General features: G+C 44.9%; 3 protein-coding genes across 9 annotated transcripts in view; 1 reads left to right on the top strand and 2 right to left on the bottom strand.

The window, feature by feature from the left end:
• Nucleotides 1–8496, top strand: part of LOC120019025 (guanine nucleotide-binding protein G(o) subunit alpha-like) — a 41077-nt gene extending 32581 nt beyond the window's left edge. For both annotated transcript variants that reach the window (XM_038962224.1, XM_038962233.1), the window contains 4 exons: nucleotides 3626–3755; nucleotides 3906–3977; nucleotides 6166–6253; nucleotides 6638–8496. In XM_038962224.1, coding sequence (XP_038818152.1) covers nucleotides 3626–3755; nucleotides 3906–3977; nucleotides 6166–6253; nucleotides 6638–6828 — 481 coding nt within the window. In that variant the 3' untranslated portion in view covers nucleotides 6829–8496. The remainder of the gene's footprint in view (nucleotides 1–3625; nucleotides 3756–3905; nucleotides 3978–6165; nucleotides 6254–6637) is intronic.
• A 464-nt stretch (nucleotides 8497–8960) lies between these two features.
• Nucleotides 8961–10782, bottom strand: LOC120019213 (neuropeptide B-like). Its single transcript, XM_038962536.1, has 2 exons — nucleotides 10229–10782; nucleotides 8961–9547 (listed from the first exon to the last, which is right to left on the bottom strand). The coding sequence occupies exons 1-2, from the start codon at nucleotides 10496–10498 to the stop codon at nucleotides 9419–9421; spliced, it is 399 nt and encodes a 132-aa protein (XP_038818464.1). The 5' UTR covers nucleotides 10499–10782; the 3' UTR covers nucleotides 8961–9418.
• Nucleotides 10783–12219: 1437 nt separating this feature from the next.
• On the bottom strand, nucleotides 12220–22012 carry LOC120018796 (N-sulphoglucosamine sulphohydrolase-like). 6 transcript variants are annotated; one of them, XM_038962020.1, is made up of 12 exons: nucleotides 21631–22012; nucleotides 21253–21413; nucleotides 20834–20939; nucleotides 20486–20571; nucleotides 19916–20149; nucleotides 19688–19769; nucleotides 18710–18913; nucleotides 17049–17205; nucleotides 15675–15851; nucleotides 15355–15384; nucleotides 13208–13309; nucleotides 12220–12918 (listed from the first exon to the last, which is right to left on the bottom strand). In XM_038962020.1, the coding sequence occupies exons 1-12, from the start codon at nucleotides 21719–21721 to the stop codon at nucleotides 12810–12812; spliced, it is 1539 nt and encodes a 512-aa protein (XP_038817948.1). In that variant the 5' UTR covers nucleotides 21722–22012; the 3' UTR covers nucleotides 12220–12809. The 6 variants fall into 6 exon arrangements, 3 of the variants coding, with proteins under 3 accessions (XP_038817948.1, XP_038817955.1, XP_038817941.1); XM_038962027.1 differs by having other exon boundaries at nucleotides 15355–15388; nucleotides 15679–15851; XM_038962013.1 differs by lacking the exon at nucleotides 15355–15384 and having other exon boundaries at nucleotides 15645–15851.
• Nucleotides 22013–22020: the final 8 nt, after the last annotated feature.

Genomic DNA, 22020 nt, shown 5'->3' with positions numbered 1-22020 from the left:
GGCTCAATACATACGGCCCCTGTAGTAGTCTACGTTTCAGCCCCATAGGGGGGTGTGCGTCATCTAGATGTCAAATAAAAAGTAGTTTGAATGATTGCTGGATGACAGGAAGTGGTTTCTGTTTGGTCGGGGGGTCAGTCTCTTTCTTGAGCTCTCGTTTTCCTCCTTTCTGGTCTCTCCTCTACTCCTCTTCTCTACTTACACACACGGTTTGCTTTTGTTGCTTTTCTGTCACGTTGACTACAGCTAAATCCCACAGACATCGTGTGTGTGTGTGTGTGTGTGTGTGTGTGTGTGTGTGTGTGTGTGTGTGTGTGTGTGTGTGTGTGTGTGTGTGTGTGTGTGTGTGTGTGTGTGTGTGTGTGTGTGTGTGTGTGTGTGTGCGCGCACTGCGGGGGTAGGTTAAATGGTACAGCACTAAAAGGACCAGTGGATGAATGGGTATGTAAGGCCTTTGTCACCCATTGTCCACCTCTCTATCGAAAAGACGACCGTTTTTCACAGGCTTTTTATGACCCATAGTTGTTGACGGTGTGTTTGCGCTGTGGGCGGGGCTGTAATACCTGATTAGGTAAAAGGAGGAGTGGGAGGCTTCATTATAATATCTGTCATTCTCTCTCTTTCTCTCTAAAGTATGTGGTGAGGGACCCAGAGAAAGATGGGGATGGAGAGATGTATTCCTGAACCTCACACACACTCTCTTCCTCAGTCAAGGTCAACGTAGGTCGCAGTTCGTTAGCTAGCCCCTAATTAACTATGTAATGAAAGACCGAATGGAACACTTGTTTAATCCTCCAATCACATCGTCTCCTCCGTCTACCAGCCATCGCCGCCCAGATGTCACGGGCCAGTTTAGTGCACACACACACACAGCCTGCTTCCCATTGACCTGTGACCCCCTCATTCCGCCTCTAGAGAGATGAGACCCCATCCCAAGTGGCACCCTATTCGGGTCCCATAGGGCTTTGGTGAAAAGTAGTGTACTATATAGGGAATAGGGCGCTATGGGGACGCGGCCTCTCTTTCACCTCGTCTTCATCAGAGCATCAGATAATTAACCGATACTGATGAATGACCAAGGAATTTACAAGTTAAGTGGGGGGGAGAGGGAAAGAGAAGAGGGTATCGGCTAGCATCATTAGTTCATTTTGTGATTGATTGTGATTTTGAGATGTGGTTGAAATTCGTTTAAAAAAAGGGACATTTGTAATTCAGAGTTTAGAATTTAAAGATCAAAACAGGGAATGAAAGAACTAAAAGAACGAGAGAAAGAACAAACGACAGGAAGGACATAAATAAAGAATCCATTATAATAGGGACAGGTCTGTATGGTATATCCTACCTGTCAGATCACTGCCATACATGGGGCCCTACTGGCATTCCATACATGGGGCCCTACTGGCATTCCATACATGGGGCCCTACTGGCATTCCATACATGGGGCCCTACTGGCAGTCCATACATGGGGCCCTACTGGCAGTCCATACATGGGGCCCTACTGGCAGTCCATACATGGGGCCCTACTGGCAGTCCATACATGGGGCCCTACTGGCAGTCCATACATGGGGCCCTACTGGCAGTCCATACATGGGGCCCTACTGGCAGTCCATACATGGGGCCCTACTGGCAGTCCATACATGGGGCCCTATTGGCAGTCCATACATGGGGCCCTATTGGCAGTCCATACATGGGGCCCTATTGGCAGTCCATACATGGGGCCCTATTGGCAGTCCATACATGGGGCCCTATTGGCAGTCCATACATGGGGCCCTATTGGCAGTCCATACATGGGGCCCTACTGGCAGTCCATACATGGGGCCCTACTGGCAGTCCATACATGGGGCCCTACTGGCAGTCCATACATGGGGCCCTACTGGCAGTCCATACATGGGGCCCTATTGGCAGTCCATACATGGGGCCCTATTGGCAGTCCATACATGGGGCCCTACTGGCAGTCCATACATGGGGCCCTACTGGCAGTCCATACATGGGGCCCTACTGGCAGTCCATACATGGGGCCCTATTGGCAGTCCATACATGGGGCCCTATTGGCATTCCATACATGGGGCCCTATTGGCATTCCATACATGGGGCCCTATTGGCATTCCATACATGGGGCCCTATTGGCATTCCATACATGGGGCCCTACTGGCAGTCCATACATGGGGCCCTACTGGCAGTCCATACATGGGGCCCTACTGGCAGTCCATACATGGGGCCCTATTGGTATTCCATACATGGGGCCCTATTGGTATTCCATACATGGGGCCCTACTGGCAGTCCATACATGGGGCCCTACTGGCAGTCCATACATGGGGCCCTACTGGCAGTCCATACATGGGGCCCTACTGGCAGTCCATACATGGGGCCCTATTGGCAGTCCATACATGGGGCCCTACTGGCTGCTCAAATGTTATAGATGTGGCTGGATGATATTATATACTACACTCACACACACACACACACACACACACACACACACACACACACACACACACACACACACACACACACACACACACACACACACACACACACACACACACACTGAACACTGTGATAACACTAGCTGAACAGATGGAGCAAGTTGATAGACAAGGTTGTGTACGAATAATACTCCCAAATAAATAGTATGTGAAAAACAAGTTTTATTATGTGACATTTTGTCAATTGTACTCTAGATGCATCATCTAAAGCGCCATTGCGTTAACCCCTGCCATTCTTTCATTTCGGTTTATCAGCTGATTTCACACCATATTAGCCAACACTAGACCTCCAAGGTGTTGGGGTTTTAGTGTAGAATCTTCAGAGACAAACTCACTAATACTCAACATGGACTGTAGCATATCAAGTTAATTGCAAATTAATAATTGTTATGATTTATTGCGAATAAAAAGTGATATTTTAACCGTATTCATTGCAGTTGAGTGTGACGGTGTTCAACCGTTAGCCCCTGGACCTTTTTAGGAGGAGAGAAGAAAAGAGACTGGCATCACTAAATCCCAAATGAGATCCCTTTTTGTTTTAATGACGTTGGCTTACGCTAAAATACTACAGAGGTTTCCATCATCTCTGGCTTATTCTAAGCCCTCTGGTCGTGTCCCAAATCACACTCTATTCCCCATGTAGTGCACTACTTCAACCAGAGCCCCGTGGGCCCTGATCAAAAAGACTGCTCTAAATCGGGAATAGTGTGCCAATTGGGACGCAAGCTCTCTGTGGACCTCGAGGGGCTTCACGGAGGACCCAGGTGTTCCTGAAGGACCCAACAGACGGTTCCCTCAATCTGAGTAAATTAATTAACTTACTAATTGTCTTTAGCTAATTGATAAACAGACACACACACACACACACACAATCTAAATAGTAGCAGGTGTCCTATTTGAAGCTATGCTGTGAACCTCCTGCTGACAGCTAACGATCATTATCACATGGATCTAAAACACTCTAAACACATTGGCCAAACCACGACCACACTAATAACCCGTTTCACTGGCTGCCCATGTTCTCTACTCCACATAATCAATGACTCTGATGTGTTCCATCTAATGTACAGATTTCTCTCTCGCTCTTTAAAAAAAATATATATATAAAAAATAATTCTCTCCCCCTTCCCCCTCTGCAGGATGTATGATGTGGGGGGTCAGAGGACAGAAAGGAGGAAGTGGATTGGTTGTTTCGAGGACGTCCGGGCCGTGGTATTTGTTGTTTCTCTCAGTGGATACGACATGACTCTAGTAGAGGACCCATGTATGGTGAGACACACCCACTCTATTGTTAACCCTCCATCTTTACATGTCATTTCCCTGATGAACACTATTACAATATTACTACACATGGTCTGACCGTGACAGACGCTATATTACTAATGTTACTGTTTTATCCAATGATCTCCCCTCTTTCAGAACCGCCTACAGGAGAGTCTGAAACTCTTCTCTTCCATCTGCAACAACATCTTCTTCAAGAGTACCTCAATGGTAAGAGACAGTCTATATACTGTTGGACCTCAATGGTAAGAGACCGTCTATATACTGTGGGACCTCAATGGTAAGAGACAGTCTATATACTGTAGGACCTCAATGGTAAGAGACCGTCTATATACTGTGGGACCTCAATGGTAAGAGACAGTCTATATACTGTGGGACCTCAATGGTAAGAGACAGTCTATATACTGTGGGACCTCAATGGTAAGAGACAGTCTATATACTGTGGGACCTCAATGGTAAGAGACAGTCTATATACTGTAGGACCTCAATGGTAAGAGACAGTCTATATACTGTGGGACCTCAATGGTAAGAGACAGTCTATATACTGTGGGACCTCAATGGTAAGAGACAGTCTATATACTGTGGGACCTCAATGGTAAGAGACAGTCTCTGTGACGGGGTACCTCAGTGGTAAGGCCCTGGTCTAAAGCCCAATTCAAATGAAAAGCTATTTTACGCTTGTAAACAACTGTGTACACGCTGGAATTAGAATGCACAGGAGTGAATGAGACAGAACAGATGGACTGTCAACGACGTCAAAAGTCTGAAAGAATGGTATTTGGTAAGAGATAATGTAACCAGCAATGAGAATTAAGCCCAGACTGGGCTAGAAGAAAATATGCCAAACTAGCCCAGCATGCAAGTTCATTTATTTATTTATTCAAATATTGCATTGCACAGATTTCGCCGTGATTTTTTTTTTTTTGTGGCTAGAAAAGTCCCATCCTTCCAGGAACTCTTCCATTGATAGTTACAGCTACTTGGCCAAGTCTAAACAGAGTTTGGTTGACATGGTTGTCCTCTAGTTGTCCTTTTGCTAATGGACAGGATGGAGAAGACGCTATACACACGCACACACACTGCACACTCACTGTTACGCATAGAGAGTCCATGGGGAGGACAGAGTGGGAACGGATGAGTGAAGCAAACATGGAGGAAGTCTTTCTCCATCTCGTTCTCCCTCTTTCTCACTTGTCATTTATGTCACTCGTGGCTTCTGAGTGGACATGCCTCTGCAATGTCTTTGTCACCACACACCTACACACATGCGTAAACACACACACACACACACACACACACACACACACACACACACACACACACACACACACACACACACGACCGACCACAGCCTTTGTTCTAGTAGGTCCCTTGTCACTGGTAATTAAACAGCGAACAGTCATTTAGGTGTGCATTCTGCTTGTTTCCAGCCCACACCAACACACACACCCGCCTTCATCAAATGAAAGACAGTGTAACGAGCTTGTTTAATGGGACCTCCTTTAGTATGTTTTTAATGCCCACTTGGTGTGGTGGTGTGTGCGTGCGTATGTGTGTGAGACCGGGTAATTAATCTATCAGGGCGTGTCTGTGAGTCTGCTAACCTGTAACCCTCCACCCACTGTTCCCCCGTGTTAATTACACACCACATTCACACACACACACACACACACACACACACACACACACACACACACACACACACACACACACTCATTATTCTCTTCATTCTCATCAGTTCATCCATCATTATCTAGCCCGTTGTTGTTCTTTTAACCAGATGAACCAAAGCCAGCTAGAATGACAACTCCTCATAGACTTTTAATTGGTTAACTAGTGAACCACTACAGTGAACCAAGTTGTCACCCTGTTCCCTTTATGTCCCTTCATATGGGCCCTGGTCAAAAGTAGTGCACTATATAGGGAATAGCACTCCGTTTGGGATGCAGCCACTGAGTGTTGTGTACTGTGAAAGGGACAGTCAGTCAGGGACAGTGTGTGTGTTGACTCACACACCATAATACTGTCGACAGCTAGATCAATCAATCCTCCTGTAGCCATGGCTTCACTAGGTCATTGATCTGAATTCGCCAGTGATCGCTCTCCCAATCACATGTACAGATTTGACCGTTCATCAACTGGCATTTCCGGTTGATTGATGAGTAGTATAATTCTGCAGTTATATCCGTATCACATGGAAGTGGTATTTACAGTACATGGTTTGTCACCAGTAACCACAATATTATTCTTGTTTTGAATATTGATTTGAATATTGATTGAACATCCTCCCTATTGTTCATCTGTATATTTGTTTACTACTTTATTTATTTGCGTATAATTGCCGACCAGGGATGTCGGATATTTTTTATTTATTAATTTATTTGTTTATTTATTGCAGATCTTATTTATGAACAAGATCGATCTTTTTCAAGAGAAGATTTTACATTCGGGGCGGCATCTACGGCTGTATGTGCCGCAGTTCAAAGGTCAGTCACGCTGACCACACCCTAATACACACACACACAACACGTGCACCACACGCAATATGTAAAACATATGTGATCTGACTGATAATGCTATTGCAATCCATTGGTGTATGACATGAAATGGCCTTTGATGTTGTCATTGATAAAATAACAATATACAGGCTTGAGATCAGATGAAGCCATTTTGATAAAATGTTGTATTATCATGAAATGTAACTAACTTTGAAAACGGTATTGCCTTACACCCTCTCTTTCTTTCCATCTCCCCCTCTTCCCTCTCTCTCCCTCTTCCCTCTCTCTCTCTCTCTCTCTCTCTCTCTCTCTCTCTCTCTCTCTCTCTCTCTCTCTCTCTCTCTCTCTCTCTCTCTCTCTCTCTCTCCTCAGGTGCAGACTGTGACGTGGACGCTGCGGCCCGATACATCGCCGGAATGTTTGTGTCTCTCAACGCCACGCCCAGTAAACTCATCTACCACCACTTCACCACAGCAACGGACACCTCCAACGTACAGATTGTTTTCCAGGTCGTCATGGACACCATCATCAAAGAGAACCTAGAGGCCGTCTCTCTGCTTTGATTGGTTCTAAGAGTTCCTATGAGTTCTAACAGTTCTGATGGTGCTGGTTGGCTTCTGGGCTCTGGGGGGGAAGTTTCCCTCGGTACAGAGCTAGACTCAGCTTCCCCTCACCAAATCATAACCTTAAAGGGTCAATCAGCAGTTGCTACGTACATTTTTGGACTTAGCAACTGGCACATTGATTCTTGAAGAATGTAACTTATAAATGCCTCATGAGCTTAATTCAAAATATAAGCTTGTTTTACTCCAACGTTTGTAAACAACGTAAATGTAAACAAATAGCATCAACATGGTTAAAACTAGAATGTTGATATCATGGATTGACAGTCTTTGCATCCATAGCTCTAGCTATGCATTTGAGAGCGGTTACAATTCTCCAGCCCCGTCCCTCAGCTTTTTACCAAAACAGACGGGGAGTACGCTTTGTTATTGTTTCAACTGCTGATTGCTGCTTTAACCGTTAGTGGGGAAATGGAAAACCGACCCAAGATCAGTGACTAGGGCTACGTCACCCTACTCCGTTTTCCGGTTCCGGTTTTAAGTCGACTTCCTAATGAAAGACCCTGTTCAGTTCCTCTGGAACTGTTTACATGACTTTTTGGAACGAGGAGGAGGTCCGCTGGAGAACATTTCACTTCCCTCTCCTTGTTTTTGTGAACAATCATGGACTATGGTACATATTTATTTGTGTTATTGTTGTTGTTATGCAACCCTAATCAGAATATGAATAATACAACATCAACATTTAATTCTTAACATACTTGTTATATTTCTTATTCATACCAGAGCTGCCTTAGCAGCTCATTGGAGGGACATTGTAGATGGTAATGATAGGCTTCCTCTCAGCTTTGGTTGCTCGGTTACAGTCATCCGGCTAAATGCTCACTCAGCTTAGTGCATGTCTTAGTGTGTGTGTGTGTGGGCAGGCAGGCAGGAGTGAGGATTTACCGTTTGTCCATTAGATGCGCGGGCAGTGTGGTACTGCGTGTTGAGGTGTGGAGTTATGGGTCACTCATCCATACAGACTGTGTGTGTGAGGTAAGGGGTTCACTCATCCATACTGTGTGTGTGTTAAGGGGTTCACTCATGCATATAGACTGTGTGTATTTTCCTCCCATCCATCAATGCCTATCACTCCTTAATGGGACCGAGATCACAGAAAACTGGCTTTATTTAACTGCAGTAAATCTCATCACTCTTTTGTGTCCTGCTCTCTCTCTCTTTTTTCCTCCCTCTTGCTCTCTCTTCCGCTCTCAAACACCTCTTCCTTTCACTCTCCTCTTTCTTAATTTACATGTTTTATTCTGTCATTCATTTGGGGATTTTTGACTAAGTTGCCCAACAGACAAGTATCTGTTGGAAGACTATTGCTATCAAACTATTTTCTAAGCATTTATGAGAAATAAAATCTTACCATTATGTATTTATAAGAATCATTCCTAATTGTGCCCGTTTATGGGGGTCTTGGGGGGGGAACAGTGCCTTTTTATGTACTATTTAAATTATGTTTCATATGCTTCTGTCATCTATAAACATTTTAATCTTGAGTTTTTGGGTTGAGATTTGGACACAGAATTGGATTATGATTCAGTCGATATTGTGAAATAACTTGACCTTGGTGTCTTCAGATCAATTGGCTAGGCCAATTAAATAATTATTTTAATGTTTCGGAGTCGTTTGTTTACTGGCCGTGTCGCCGTTTTTAGGAAGAAAACAAAGCAGATTTAAGCAATAAGGCCTGAGGGCGGTGTGGTATATTGGCCATATACCACAAACCCCTGAAGTGCCTTATTGCCATTATAAACTGGTTACCAATTAATTAGAACAGTACCTTTTGTCATACTCATGGTATATGGTCTGATATACCATGGCTTTCAGCCAATCAGCATTCAGGGCTCTAACTACCCAGTTTAGAATAGGCTATATAGTGAAACTGACTGCAGAAGAATTTGCTTCAATGTAAAACTTTGTCAGCATGAAAATACTTAAATATAAGTTATTTCTGTTGCTGAGGCTTCGAAATAGGTTAGGTCCTACTGCACAAACGAACATATCCTTCATTTGTTTCCACAATGAATATGTAGCCTAGGCTACTATCAGTCAAGCATAAATACCAATGTACACCAATCAAATTAGCAATATTTGTTCATTTTAATAAAATAAATGAAAGTACTTTGACAGGTTCTGCTCAGCGGGCAACGATTTATGAACATTTAATAATAGCCTACATTAGGCAACGCAGGTAACCTACAACGGAGGGGGGCCGAGTGAGGGTCGGCATAGGGATATTGGGGAGTGTGGGGGGGGTTGACAAAAGAGCTTTGTAGCCTAGTAACAACTTTCTCTCACACACAAACACACATTGCACTTTGGGTTTTTCGTTTTGTCTTTTTTGTTTTGTTTTACACCGCTAGTATTAAACAAACATTATTCACATCCGTTTTTTTATATATATAAATGATGAGGAAACATTCAATGTCATCGTCAATCAACGGGTCCTTCTTTTTCGCTCACGCTGCCTGCGTTCTCGCCCATCTGCCTCGCGGAAAGTCAACTGTTGTTGTTGGCGCCGGCGGAGGATTTGTTGGTCTCACGCGGCCAGGCAGTCCAGCGAGTCGAGGGAGAGGAGCACGTCAGCCTTGCACTGGAACGTACTCGTCCCGTCCCGCAGCAGCTCGCAGCTCTTCAGGTTGGGAGAGATGTCTGTCACACAGATAGCCTGAGAGCGAGAGAAACGGCGAGTTAAATTATGTTCAGTCATTTTGTGGCAAATAAAAGTAGGCCTGTTTAGTGGAAATGTGCTGAAATGTAGAAAAATCGAATGGATACAAATTTAAGAAATGAAAATAATTTGTACTTATTGTCACATTGAAATTTGGACCGACTAAGACATTTTGTCTTGTCAGTTTGGTTTTAGTTCAGTTTTGTTTTTGTCACGTTCAGGTTACTATTTATAGGCTATTATTCAAGTAGGTCTAGCCTATAGTCTACAATGTATTTAATCGGGCATAAAGACTGCTAAAACGTTTTAATTTCTTTGTGACAGTAGGCAAGTTGCGCGTCTCTGGTGCTAAAAGGACAGCGCCTTTTACGCAGTAGTCTGATATCTGGCGCGCTACTTCCTAGTCGATTCCAATTGATATAATCTCACCTTTAAAAGATGTTTAAACTTTTAAATGTGACTAAGGCACTTTGCCCCTCAAAAATACACTATAACAATGGCAAAATTTGGCAATGGCAATCAATTCACTTCATTCATTAATTTGCGTGCAGGTAGAATCTAAGAATAAATGTACTGTATTTTACCACATATAGGCCTACTGGGGCCTAACCTACTCTCTTTGGGTACCATCTACCTTAGACTTTAATTCAACGATGTTACCTCCCAAATCACACTTACCATGTTTTTGAGCACGGGGGTCTGTCGGTTACCGTCAGTCACCAAGTTGTTATCGGTGCCGGTATTCTCCCCGCTGTCCATCACCGTTTCTTCTGACTCAGACCTCCGGATGTACGGGGACCTCCGGATCCCGGACAACAGACCCGAGGCTCGGCCGACCGAGTGGTAGCTCGGTCCGGTGGACTGCTTGTACCACGCCTCGATAGGGTGGCACGAGATAAGCATGGAGATACCGACGCACACCACGGCGAATCTAACAGACCTCTCCATCTCGTGACGCTTTTTTACGCAGCTGGATGGAATGTTGGTTTGACGGTTGGTTGGTTCGGTTGTCGTCGGGATGTTTTTGGTTCTTCTGTTCTTGTCTTCTTCTCTGGTGAGCTGTAGCCTAGGTTACCAATATCAACTGACGTTCTTGTTGGCCGGTTCTTCCGTTGGTTGGGTGTTCTCGAATGTTGTGGCCGTTTATATAGGCGCGCGGCACGATCGTGACCTGTCGATTGGATCAGAAGGATTGAATGATTCATCTTTACGCACGCAGATGAACAATCCAATCCGGATTTATGCGTTTTCTCTTTCCCCCTGTGTTTGGGGAGGTAGGGGGAGGTTGACATGGTGACATCACACCGATCCTCATAATCTGTTTCTTGAGAAAACTAGAAAGTAAATTATGTTTATTGGCATATGACTGGAATTTCGTCATGAATGGTCCAACTTCAGATGCTTAAACTTTACAGAATTGGGAGAGAAAGAGAGAGACAGTCCACTGAATGGATTAGGAAATGTGTTCCAAGTGCTCGTAAATTATACGCTATCCTAAAAATAACACGTTTTCAGTTAGCTTGTTAGTTTATCCTTCGGTAGAACTCCGTACCTCCACAACAGTGTAAATAAGATCCCCATTTTTAGATAACAGCTTATATAACCAATGAATGGTGTGGCTGCTGAACAAGTTGAGGGGACTAAATAACTTGGTGTTACCTTCGATTCTAAACTGTCATGGTCAAAACATAAATATTCAATGGTTGTAAAGATGGGGAGAGGTCTGTCCGTAATAAAGAATTATCTGCTTTTATGACACCTCACTCCAAAAAGCAAGTGTAGTTTAGTATTTTCTTGATTATTGCACAGTCGTGTGGTCAAGCTGCAGCTGGCCCAGAACAGAACGGCACGTCTTGCTCTTCAACGCCTCTCCCCTATTTGATAGTTTGGGTGTATGTACTGATATGTAGGATACATGTGCCTTTTTTTATTGATGTAGTTCTGTCCTTGAGCTGTTGTCTATTACTGTTCTGTATTATGTCATGTTTTGTGTGGACCCCAGGAAGAGCAGCTGAAGCTATCGCAACAGCTAATCGGGATCCTAATAAAATACCAAATACCACCTTGTCGTCCATACATGACCAAATGGGAAAATAATAATTACTCATAGGCTCCATTAACCTAGATTTAAAAAAAGTTAACTTAAAAGTGCTGATCAAAGGCCATCTCCAATATCGGAGAGCTGATCATCAATAATCTGACCAAATAACGCTAATGGAACTGAGCAGTCTATGATTTAAAACGAATCGATTAATCAAATTGTCTGTGGTTCTTGTGATTCAGCCGGATCTGAAGGTAGCCGACTTGTTGTGTGATCCACATGCAACAGCCTGATATAATATAGCCTAGAAACAAGCCTAGCTTTCCTCTAGGGCTATAAAATATGTTTTCAGTTTACTGTTAGGCCTACGTAGCCTATCACACATGCGTTCTCATCATCAGAAATCATTTACACAAGCCAGCTGCTTGGAATAAAAAGGTCTGTAAATTAAAACAGAACATTTCTGTTTCCTTCTTACAGTTCCTTTCATCACATCCCCAAATATAAGTTTGATAACAAAGAGAAAGAGACTTTAAACTGTGATGCGCCAACTAGTTCATATAACTATATCAGCTTTTAAGAACTTAAATACAGATTACATTATTATGAAATAAAGAATAAAACAGGAGAAGCAAGAAAATACTTTATTTTACAAAATACATAAAATCTCAATAACATCTAGATGTTAAACTGAAATCATACAAAACATACATTGTATGAAATCAAGTACATTTGCACTGAAGCTATACCACATTTGTTTTTCAGCCATAGATGGTCATCATAATCATAGCCCATAGTTCTTCCTGTTCAGGTCATGAGGTGGTTTCTGGTCAAAACTCCTGGCCCTAGTCATAACTCGTGGGTTATAACTCGCATTCAAATAAAGACAGTTGTGGCTGCACAAAACCCCCAAGTACCCCCTTAATGGCCACATGTACTCTTAATGGCCACATGTACTCTTAACCTCTACCTGTTACAGCCAGAAAAAGATGGGCCATCGTAGGAGCCGGATTCCTCTCCATCTTACTTCCTAGATTCCTTCTTTCTTGGTAGATGTTCCTGGCCACTGGGATTCTTCTTCTGCACTGATTGCTCTGTGGAGGTTCAGGCCGGCTAACTAGGAAGCACATTGTGACTACCGCTGATGTTAAAAGGGCTTTATAAAATAAACATGATTGATTGTGGATCAACCAGGGTCCAGTTGTGGTCTAGCTGCGGTCAGAGTCCGTTGTAGAGCGGTCGACAGTGTGGTTCCAGTTTGTCCTCCAGCACAGCGTCTGGTCCACAGACCCACGGATCCCCAGTGTCCCACTGCCACTTCAGCAGCCTGGCAACATAACATTAGGAAATAAATAACATAACAAATAACATAAGATATAACATAAGAAATACCCCCAAGGGGAAAATGGTTTGGCTTTCTCGAAATCCCCAAGTTTTCCTGAAATGTTTGAAGGATTCCATATTTCTTGCTTATTCATCCTGATTTTGGGAATCTTCCAACCCGGATTTCTGGAAAACCTGGGAATTTTGGGAAAGTTACCGGATTTTTGCAACCCTACTTAATATCCATATACAATAATCGATCCATAACATCCCTATAGAACAGTAATACTAACCTGTCTCTGAGGCTCTCCAGGACCGGGGCGAGAGCCGGGTCCCCAGCCAGGTTCACAGTCTCCTCTGGGTCCGACCGCAAGTCAAACAGCTCCCAGCGGTCCCTGTAGTAGTCATAGAAAGATGTTTTGCCAGGGTTAGAGGTTCCAAGCCCATTCTATCAATTATATATCTATGGTAGTAGTAGTATTATAGATATAGAACCCTTTATTTTATAGTGTATAGCTTTTATATTGTATATAGACTCCGATGCTTTATAGTGTATAGTTTTTATATTGTACAGTTTAATTTCTATGGTAATGAAGACAACAGTAGTACCGCTACATAATAGAGAATAATTAAGCAAATACTATAAAGGCCCAAAGGTGTGTGGTCTATTGACAAATCCCACAACCCCCCTGAGGCGCCTTATTGCTATTATAAACTGGTTACCAACATAAATAGAAATGGATTAAATAAAGAAAAATCCTCAATCTACACACAATACCCCATAATGACAAAGTGAAAACAGGTTTTTAGAAATGTTAGCAAATTTATTACCAATAAAAAACAGATACATTATTTACATAATTATTCAGACCCTTTTCTATGAGACTCAAAATTGAGCTCATGTCCATTCTGTTTCCATTGATCATCCTTGAGATGTTTCTACAACCTGATTGGAGTCCACCTGTGGTAAATTCAATTGATTGGACATGATTTGGAAAGGCACACATCTGTCTATATAAGGTCCCACAATTGACAGTGCATGTCATAGCAAAAACCAAGCCATGAGGTTGAAGGAATTGTCCGTAGAGCTTCGAGACAGGATTATGTCGAGGCACAGATCTAGGGAAGGGTACCAAAACATTTATGCAGCATTGATGTCGCCAAGAAAACAGTGGCATCCATCATTCTTAAATTAAAGAAGTTTGGAACCACCAAGACTCTTCCTAGAGCTGGCTGCCTGGCCAAACTGAGCAATCGGGGAGAAGGGCCTAAGTCAGGGAGGTGACCAAGAACCCAATGGTCACTCTGACAGAGCTCCAGAGTTCCTCTGTGGAGATGGGAGAAACTTCCAGAAGGACAACCATCTCTGCAGCACTCCACCAATCAGACCTTTATGAGTAAAGGGTCTGAATACTTATGTAAATGTGATATCAGTTTTTTATTCAAATCATTTCTAAAAACCTGTTTTTGCTTTACCATCATGGGGTATTGTGTGTAGATTGATGAGAGAAAAAACAATTTAATCAATTTTAGAATAAGGCAGTAACGTAACAAAATGTGGAAAAAGTGAAGGGGTCTGAATACTTTCCCGAATGCACTGTACATACAACTGAATTGTTGTTTCAGCCAATCAGCATCCTGGACCCAAAGTACCCGGTTTATAGTCTAGTATAATAGTGTTTGGTGTATCGGTCTAAGCTCCTGACTCCGAACCACAAACGCCACCGCAGCGCCGGGGGTTCTCTGGGGTTTCTACACCCCTCTCTATGTCTATCTCTCTATCTGTAATTACATCTGTCCTCTCTAAACTCAGATACATAAAGGGATCTCCTTCAAAAAGTACCTGTAGTATTGTTGCAGAATCTTGAACCAGTTTGTGGGCAGCCTGGCCAGGGTGTTGTTCAGATACATAATATAGTATAATAGTGTGTAATATAATAGTATATAATATAGTATAATAATGTATAATATAGTGTATAATATAGTATAATAGTGTATAATATAATAGTATATAATACAGTATAATAGTGTATATAATAGTATTATAACAGTACCTGTAGTAGTATTGTTGCAGGGTCTTGAACCAGCCTGTGGGCCGCCCGGCCAGGGTGTTATTCAGATATATAGTATAATATAATAGTATATAATACAGTATAATAGTGTATATAATAGTATTATAACAGTACCTGTAGTAGTATTGTTGCAGGGTCTTGAACTAGCCTGTGGGCCGCCCGGCCAGGGTGTTATTCAGATATATAGTATAATATAATACTATATAATATAGTATAATAGTGTATATAATAGTATTATACCAGTACCTGTAGTAGTATTGTTGCAGGGCCTTGAACCAACCTGTGGGCCGCCCGGCCAGGGTGTTATTCAGATATATAATACTATATAATATAGTATAATAGTGTATATAATAGTATTATACCAGTACCTGTAGTAGTATTGTTGCAGGGTCTTGAACCAACCTGTGGGCCGCCCGGCCAGGGTGTTATTCAGATATATAATATAGTATAATATAATACTATATAATATTTACATTTACATTTAAGTCATTTAGCAGACGCTCTTATCCAGAGCGACTTACAAATTGGAAAGTTCATACATATTCATCCTGGTCCCCCCGTGGGAAATGAACCCACAACCCTGGCGTTGCAAGCGCCATGCTCTACCAACTGAGCCACACGGGACCATATAGTGTATATAATAGTATTATACCAGTACCTGTAGTAGTATTGTTGCAGGGTCTTGAACCAACCTGTGGGCCGTCCGGCCAGGGTGTTATTCAACAGGTCCTGGAAGGTGGGAGAGACATAGAAGTCCTGGTCTATGGGGAAGGGCATGCGGTAGTGGAGGTTGTGGAGCAGGCGGTGCGCCCCCTGGTGGATGGAGCGGATAGGGTAGTACATGGTCACCTCATGGAGGGACTGGCTGCCATAGACAGTGTGGAAGAACAAAGAAGACATAAATAAAGCAATAATCCAAAGTACAGTGTAGTAATGAGTAATTACAATACTTGTTAGACTGAAATAATAATTAAACAGTAATAAGGACCCTGTAATGTAAAGTGTTACCTAATACACACAAATAAAGAAAGTCACACTATGGGCCAGTTTCCCGGACACAGATTCTAGCTAGTCCTGAACTAAAAATCATTCTCAATGGAGAATCTGCATGGAACATGCTGTTAAGTGCAGGACTACAGTAGGTGTAATCACAGTGTCTGGGAAACCACCCTATATATAGTCTCAGTGGTTTACTGGTTATAACACCAACATCTAACACACCGTGCCTTCCTTCCTTTGTACCTGGCGTAGACGGTGTGCCAGGCGGAGGGTGAGGGTTTTACCTGGCGTAGACGGTGTGCCAGGCGGAGGGTGAGGGTTTTACCTGGCGTAGACGGTGTGCCAGGCGGAGGGTGAGGGTTTTACCTGGCGTAGACGGTGTGCCAGGCGGCAGGTGAGGGTTTTACCTGGCGTAGACGGTGTGCCAGGCATCAAGTGAGGGTTTTACCTGGCATAGACAGTGTGCCAGGCGGAGGGTGAGGGTTTTACCTGGCGTAGACGGTGTGCCAGGCGGAGGGTGAGGGTTTTACCTGGCGTAGACGGTGTGCCAGGCGGAGGGTGAGGGTTTTACCTGGCGTAGACGGTGTGCCAGGCGGAGGGTGAGGGTTTTACCTGGCGTAGACGGTGTGCCCAGCAGCGGGTGAGGGTTTTACCTGGCGTAGACGGTGTGCCAGGCGGAGGGTGAGGGTTTTACCTGGCGTAGACGGTGTGCCAGGCGGAGGGTGAGGGTTTTACCTGGCGTAGACGGTGTGCCAGGCGGAGGGTGAGGGTTTTACCTGGCGTAGACGGTGTGCCAGGCAGCGGGTGAGGGTTTTACCTGGCGTAGACGGTGTGCCAGGCGGAGGGTGAGGGTTTTACCTGGCGTAGACGGTGTGCCAGGCGGCGGGTGAGGGTTTAACCTGGCGTAGACGGTGTGCCAGGCGGAGGGTGAGGGTTTTACCTGGCATAGACGGTGTGCCAGGCAGAGGGTGAGGGTTTTACCTGGCATAGACGGTGTGCCAGGCGGCGGGTGAGGGTTTTACCTGGCATAGACGGTGTGCCAGGCGGCGGGTGAGGGTTTTACCTGGCATAGACGGTGTGCCAGGCGGCGGGTGAGGGTTCAGCGATGAGGGCAGGGAGGAGGGAGCGGCCTGTGAGGCTGACAGGGGTGGTAGAGGTGCCGGGGAGGCAGTATGAGGGGTACGGGATGGAGAACCAGTCCAGTAAGGTGGGGGTGATGTCTGGAGGGAGGGAGAGCGATGGTTAGGTTCTATCACAATTTGTCTTCCTGTGACTCCTCACATCCAATATCCTTGCCTCCTTAAAGCACATTGGAGGAGAACATCCAAGGTTTTCCCCCTCTGACCTTCTCCACCAATGGGCTTTAAGAAAGACGTGAGGAGAGAGAGGATGTGAGGAATCGTGGAAAGGCAAATTGAGATTTAAACACAGTGGTTAAATTACTTTTAAAATCCTTCCTTCCTCCTATCCTTGAGGTGATCTCCCTAACATATACTGTAGAAGGGTAGTTATGTCTCCCCCTAAGGGTAAAACAGTGGTATTACACACATGCATCAAGAAATACATCCACACATCCATTAATTAATTCTCCCCAGATATTATCAGTCAATCCACCAATGCCTTCTTCCCTCCTACCTTTTCCTCTCTCTCTCCCTCCAACCATCATTCTCTTTCTCTCCCTCCAACCATCATTCTCTCTCCTTCCCTCCAACCATCATTCTCTCAACCTGACGTAGGCCTGGCTGCTCTGCCCCCATCTTTCTCTGTGTTCAGAAGCTGACACCAAAATAGGTAGGTTCCTTCCCTCTCACCCAGTAGGCTGACGCAGGCCTGGCTGGTCCGTCCGTCCCTCCCTCCCTCCCTCTCACCCAGTAGGCTGACGTAGGCCTGGCTGGTCCGTCCGTCCCTCCCTCCCACCCAGTAGACTGACGTAGGCCTGGCTGTCCGTCCGTCCCTCCCTCTCACTCAGTAGGCTGACGTAGGCCTGGCTGGTCCGTCCGTCCCTCCCTCCCACCCAGTAGACTGACGTAGGCCTGGCTGGTCCGTCCGTCCCTCCCTCTCACCCAGTAGACTGACGTAGGCCTGGCTGGTCCGTCCGTCCCTCCCTCTCACCCAGTAGACTGACGCAGGCCTGGCTGGTCCGTCCGTCCCTCCCTCCCACCCAGTAGACTGACGTAGGCCTGGCTGGTCCGTCCGTCCCTCCCTCCCACCCAGTAGACTGACGTAGGCCTGGCTGGTCCGTCCGTCCCTCCCTCCCACCCAGTAGACTGACGTAGGCCTGGCTGGTCTCTCTCTCCCTCCCACCCAGTAGACTGACGTAGGCCTGGCTGGTCCGTCCGTCCCTACCTCCCACCCAGTAGACTGACGTAGGCCTGGCTGGTCCGTCCGTCCCTCCCTCCCACCCAGTAGACTGACGTAGGCCTGGCTGGTCCGTCCGTCCCTCTCTCCCTCCCACCCAGTAGACTGACGTAGGCCTGGCTGGTCCGTCCGTCCCTCCCTCCCACCCAGTAGACTGACGTAGGCCTGGCTGGTCCGTCCGTCCCTCCCTCCCACCCAGTAGACTGACGTAGGCCTGGCTGGTCCGTCCGTCCCTCCCTCCCACCCAGTAGACTGACGTAGGCCTGGCTGGCTGGTCCGTCCCTCCCTCCCTCCCTCCCACCCAGTAGACTGACGTAGGCCTGGCAGGTCCCTCCCTCCTGCTCCCCCCCTCTCCCTCCCTCTCACCCAGTAGGCTGACGTAGGCCTGGCTGGTTCCTCCCCATCTCTCCCTGTGTTCAGGTGATGACACCAACATGGGTTCTGCGGTGCCTGATCCGTACAGGTTGGTGCGTCCGTTGGGGAAAGGTATACCGTTATCAGAGCTGTAGATCACCAAGGTGTCATTCTCATAACCAGCCTCCCTCAACTCAGCCAGCACCAGACCAATACCTATGGAAGACAGTAGAGGATACGTTGTGAACAGAGTGCCCCATGGTGGCGTGGGGGTTATGGTATGGGCAGGGATAAGCTACGGACAACGAACACAATTGCATTTTATCGATGGCAATTTGAATGCACAGAAATACCGTGACGAGCTCCTGAGGCCCATTTTTTTTAAGGTAATGTGACCAACAGATGCATATCTGTATTCCCAGTCATGTGAAATCCATAGATTAGGGCCTTATATGAACTGTAACTGTAACTGTAAATATTTCAAATTGTTGCATGTTGCGTTTATATTTTTGTTCAGTATAGTTTGTGAAATGTAGAAACCAGAACTCTGAATGGGTCATGTGATGAGCGATTGCATTAGTGCATTTTGGTACAGTGTGTCAATTTATCTGATTATCAGCTGTTGTCAAACACGTGAGTCGGGAAAAGACGAGTGAATTCTACTGGATCAAACGGCCAAATGAGAATGCAGTTTACGTATGTAGTACGCTGCTGTGGGTATTGGGACACGGCCACGGATGGATTAATGGTGTAGAACCAGACTAATACCTACAGCGGAGAAGTTTACTTGTCATGTATTAGCTATGTAATAAATAGATTTTATATATACACGTCTGTGCGTGTTCTTGCATGCATGTGTGTGTCGGTGTGTGTGTTTGTTCCTCTCTCTGTTCATGTCGGTGTGTGTGTTTGTTCCGCTCTCTGTTCATGTCGGTGTGTGTGTGTTCCTCTCTCTGTTCATGTCGGTGTGTGTGTTCTCCCTCCTCTTACCCTGGTCCAGTCTGCTAACTGTAGTGTACTGGGCAGCCAAATCAGCTCTCGCTACAGGGGTGTCTGGGACGAAGTGGGGCACCTGGGTAAGTGTTATATTACATATGATATTATATTCAATTAAATAATTAATGATAGTACTCTCAAATAGCAGGTGGAAAGTGATATACTGTCTTAGAATAGATTAGAGTAGAACAGAGTAGAACAGAAGCAGCACCAAATCCTTACCTTGACTTGGTCTGGGGTGTAGTATTCTGGCTTCCAATCTGGAATCCTCCCCATTCCACTCTGGCCGTTCCCAAACTTCTCACAGAACGCTCCGTACTGCGGCTGGGAATGTCCACAGCGGTGGGTGTCATGGAACGCTACATACAAGAAGAACGGTCTCTCTTCCTCTTCCTTTCTCTGGGTCTGGAAGAACTTCCTGACCAGTAGTTTGATCCGGGTGATATTCCGACCCACCTAGTAGTAGCAGGAGTAATAGTAGTAGTAGTAATAGTAGTAGTAATAGTAGTAGTAGTAATAGTAGTAGTAGTAGTAGTAGTAATAGTAGTAGTAGTAATAGTAGTAGTAATAGTAATAGTAGTAGTAGTAGTAGCAGTTGCAGTAGTAGTAGTAGTAGTAGTAATAGTAGTAGTAGTAGTAGTACAATTTACTGGTTGAGCTGATTAACTGTTTATTAATTATACACCAATTTACAATCATAGATTGTCATAAAATAATAAGATCCTAAAATAGCATAATAACGCTAAACAAACAATAATGCTTTAATAATAAAATATGCTTTAATAATTCTACCTGAAGTACAGAGTTGTTTTCCTCTGTGTAGGCGAAGTCAAAGGGATAGACAGGGCCAGGGCCTACGTGTTTCTTCCCAATGATCCCTGTATGGAGGAGGAATAGGGAAACTGGTACTCTGGTACACTCCATCAAAACACACATGTACGCATGCACGTGTCATGAATGTGTGTGCGTACGTGTGATGATGAGTGTGTGTGTGTGTGTGTGTGTGTGTGTGTGTGTGTGTGTGTGTGTGTGTGTGTGTGTGTGTGTGTGTGTGTGTGTGTGTGTGTAAGGTCTTGACAATGCTAAGTGTGGGTGTGTTCGTGTGATGATGAGTGTGTAGGGTGAATGTGTGTTACCTACCTGTGCGTATGTTAGCTTGGCCCAGCAGTAGAGGTAGGCTTTGTACTCCGTCAAACGAGTTGAAGTGATGGACTCCCTGGTGCAGGCCGTACATACCATTCTGATGCTGAGGACAGAGGAACACGGGAAAACAAAATAGATGAATATTAGACCTGCCCTGGAAGGCAACCTATTCCCTATATGGTTCTGGTCAAAAGTAGTGTACTGTATAAGGTATAGTGTTCCATCTGGGATGTACCCACTTTATGTTGCTGTATGCATCATGAAGAAAAGTAGGAGTGTGTACCAAAGGGCACCCTGTTATTTAGTACACTACTTTTGACCAGGACCCATAAGGAGGAGGTGAACACACACCACACACTTTTTCCTCTCTCTCTCGCTCTTACTTTCTCTCTCTATACACACACAAACACACCTACCTGCGGCAGGCCTGTCAGTATGGTGGATCGGCTGGGAGAACAGCTACTAACGGAGGTGAAGGCATTCTGGAACACCAGGCTGCGTCGACCCAGGGCGTCTAGGTGAGGCGTACGGACCACGGTGTTATTATAGACCGACGTCTCGAAGCCTGCGTCGTCCGCTGAGAGAGCGAGGGGGGAAGGGAGTGGGGGAGTGGAGAGAGAGTGAAGGGGGGAGAGATGAAGTGTGTTGACCTAGTAGCTAAGTAGAAGAACTGATGTCAAAAACTCACAAATACATCTGATCGAACTCATTGATAAGTGACACGCAGTGACAACACGGATCTTTGATGAAAGCAACTGCAGTTAATTTAACCCAAAGCAAACAGTGAGTCTTACCGATAATCAGAAGAACATTCCTCTTCTTGCACTCTCCAACACAGCATATTACCGCCAGCAACACAACTAACACATCATGACCAACGACCATATCCGTCTCATAAAGTTACAAATCATAAACACAATCTTTTCAGTTGCAGTAAATTGCAGAGTTCATTTTTTAAGAAAATATAGCATCAGCTCTATAAAGCTTGTCTCAAACACTCCCGTCAAAGTGTTTGTTTGACATTATTGACATATTCTACATTGAACTAAGCCTACCCTCTATTTACTGATTACTCTAGAAATAATCAATATCTTGTTTTCTCTTGATCGTATAAAATGCAGTGTGAAAATCAATTTGATCTACTTCCGGAAACAACGCAAACGCAGCTTTTCAAACCCCGCCCA

This window comes from Salvelinus namaycush, chromosome 2 (assembly GCF_016432855.1).
Source record: "Salvelinus namaycush isolate Seneca chromosome 2, SaNama_1.0, whole genome shotgun sequence".
NCBI lineage: Eukaryota > Metazoa > Chordata > Actinopteri > Salmoniformes > Salmonidae > Salvelinus > Salvelinus namaycush.
Note: the sequence above shows the minus strand (reverse complement) of the source record. Positions and strands in the feature narration are given on the sequence as shown.

What these genes read in the sequence shown, in the direction of transcription:
- LOC120019213 (XM_038962536.1), bottom strand. Translation starts at nt 10,498, where the DNA reads ATGGAGAGGTCTGTTAGATTCGCCGTGGTGTGCGTCGGTATCTCCATG. An exon ending in CCCCCGTGCTCAAAAACATG is followed by an intron (nt 9,548 to 10,228) that starts GTAAGTGTGATT and finishes TCTCGCTCTCAG; the next exon opens with GCTATCTGTGTGACAGACAT.
- LOC120018796 (XM_038962013.1), bottom strand. Translation starts at nt 21,721, where the DNA reads ATGGTCGTTGGTCATGATGTGTTAGTTGTGTTGCTGGCGGTAATATGC. An exon ending in AGTTAGCAGACTGGACCAGG is followed by an intron (nt 18,914 to 19,687) that starts GTAAGAGGAGGG and finishes TGTCTTCCATAG; the next exon opens with GTATTGGTCTGGTGCTGGCT. An exon ending in CTGGAGAGCCTCAGAGACAG is followed by an intron (nt 12,919 to 13,207) that starts GTTAGTATTACT and finishes TTATGTTGCCAG; the next exon opens with GCTGCTGAAGTGGCAGTGGG.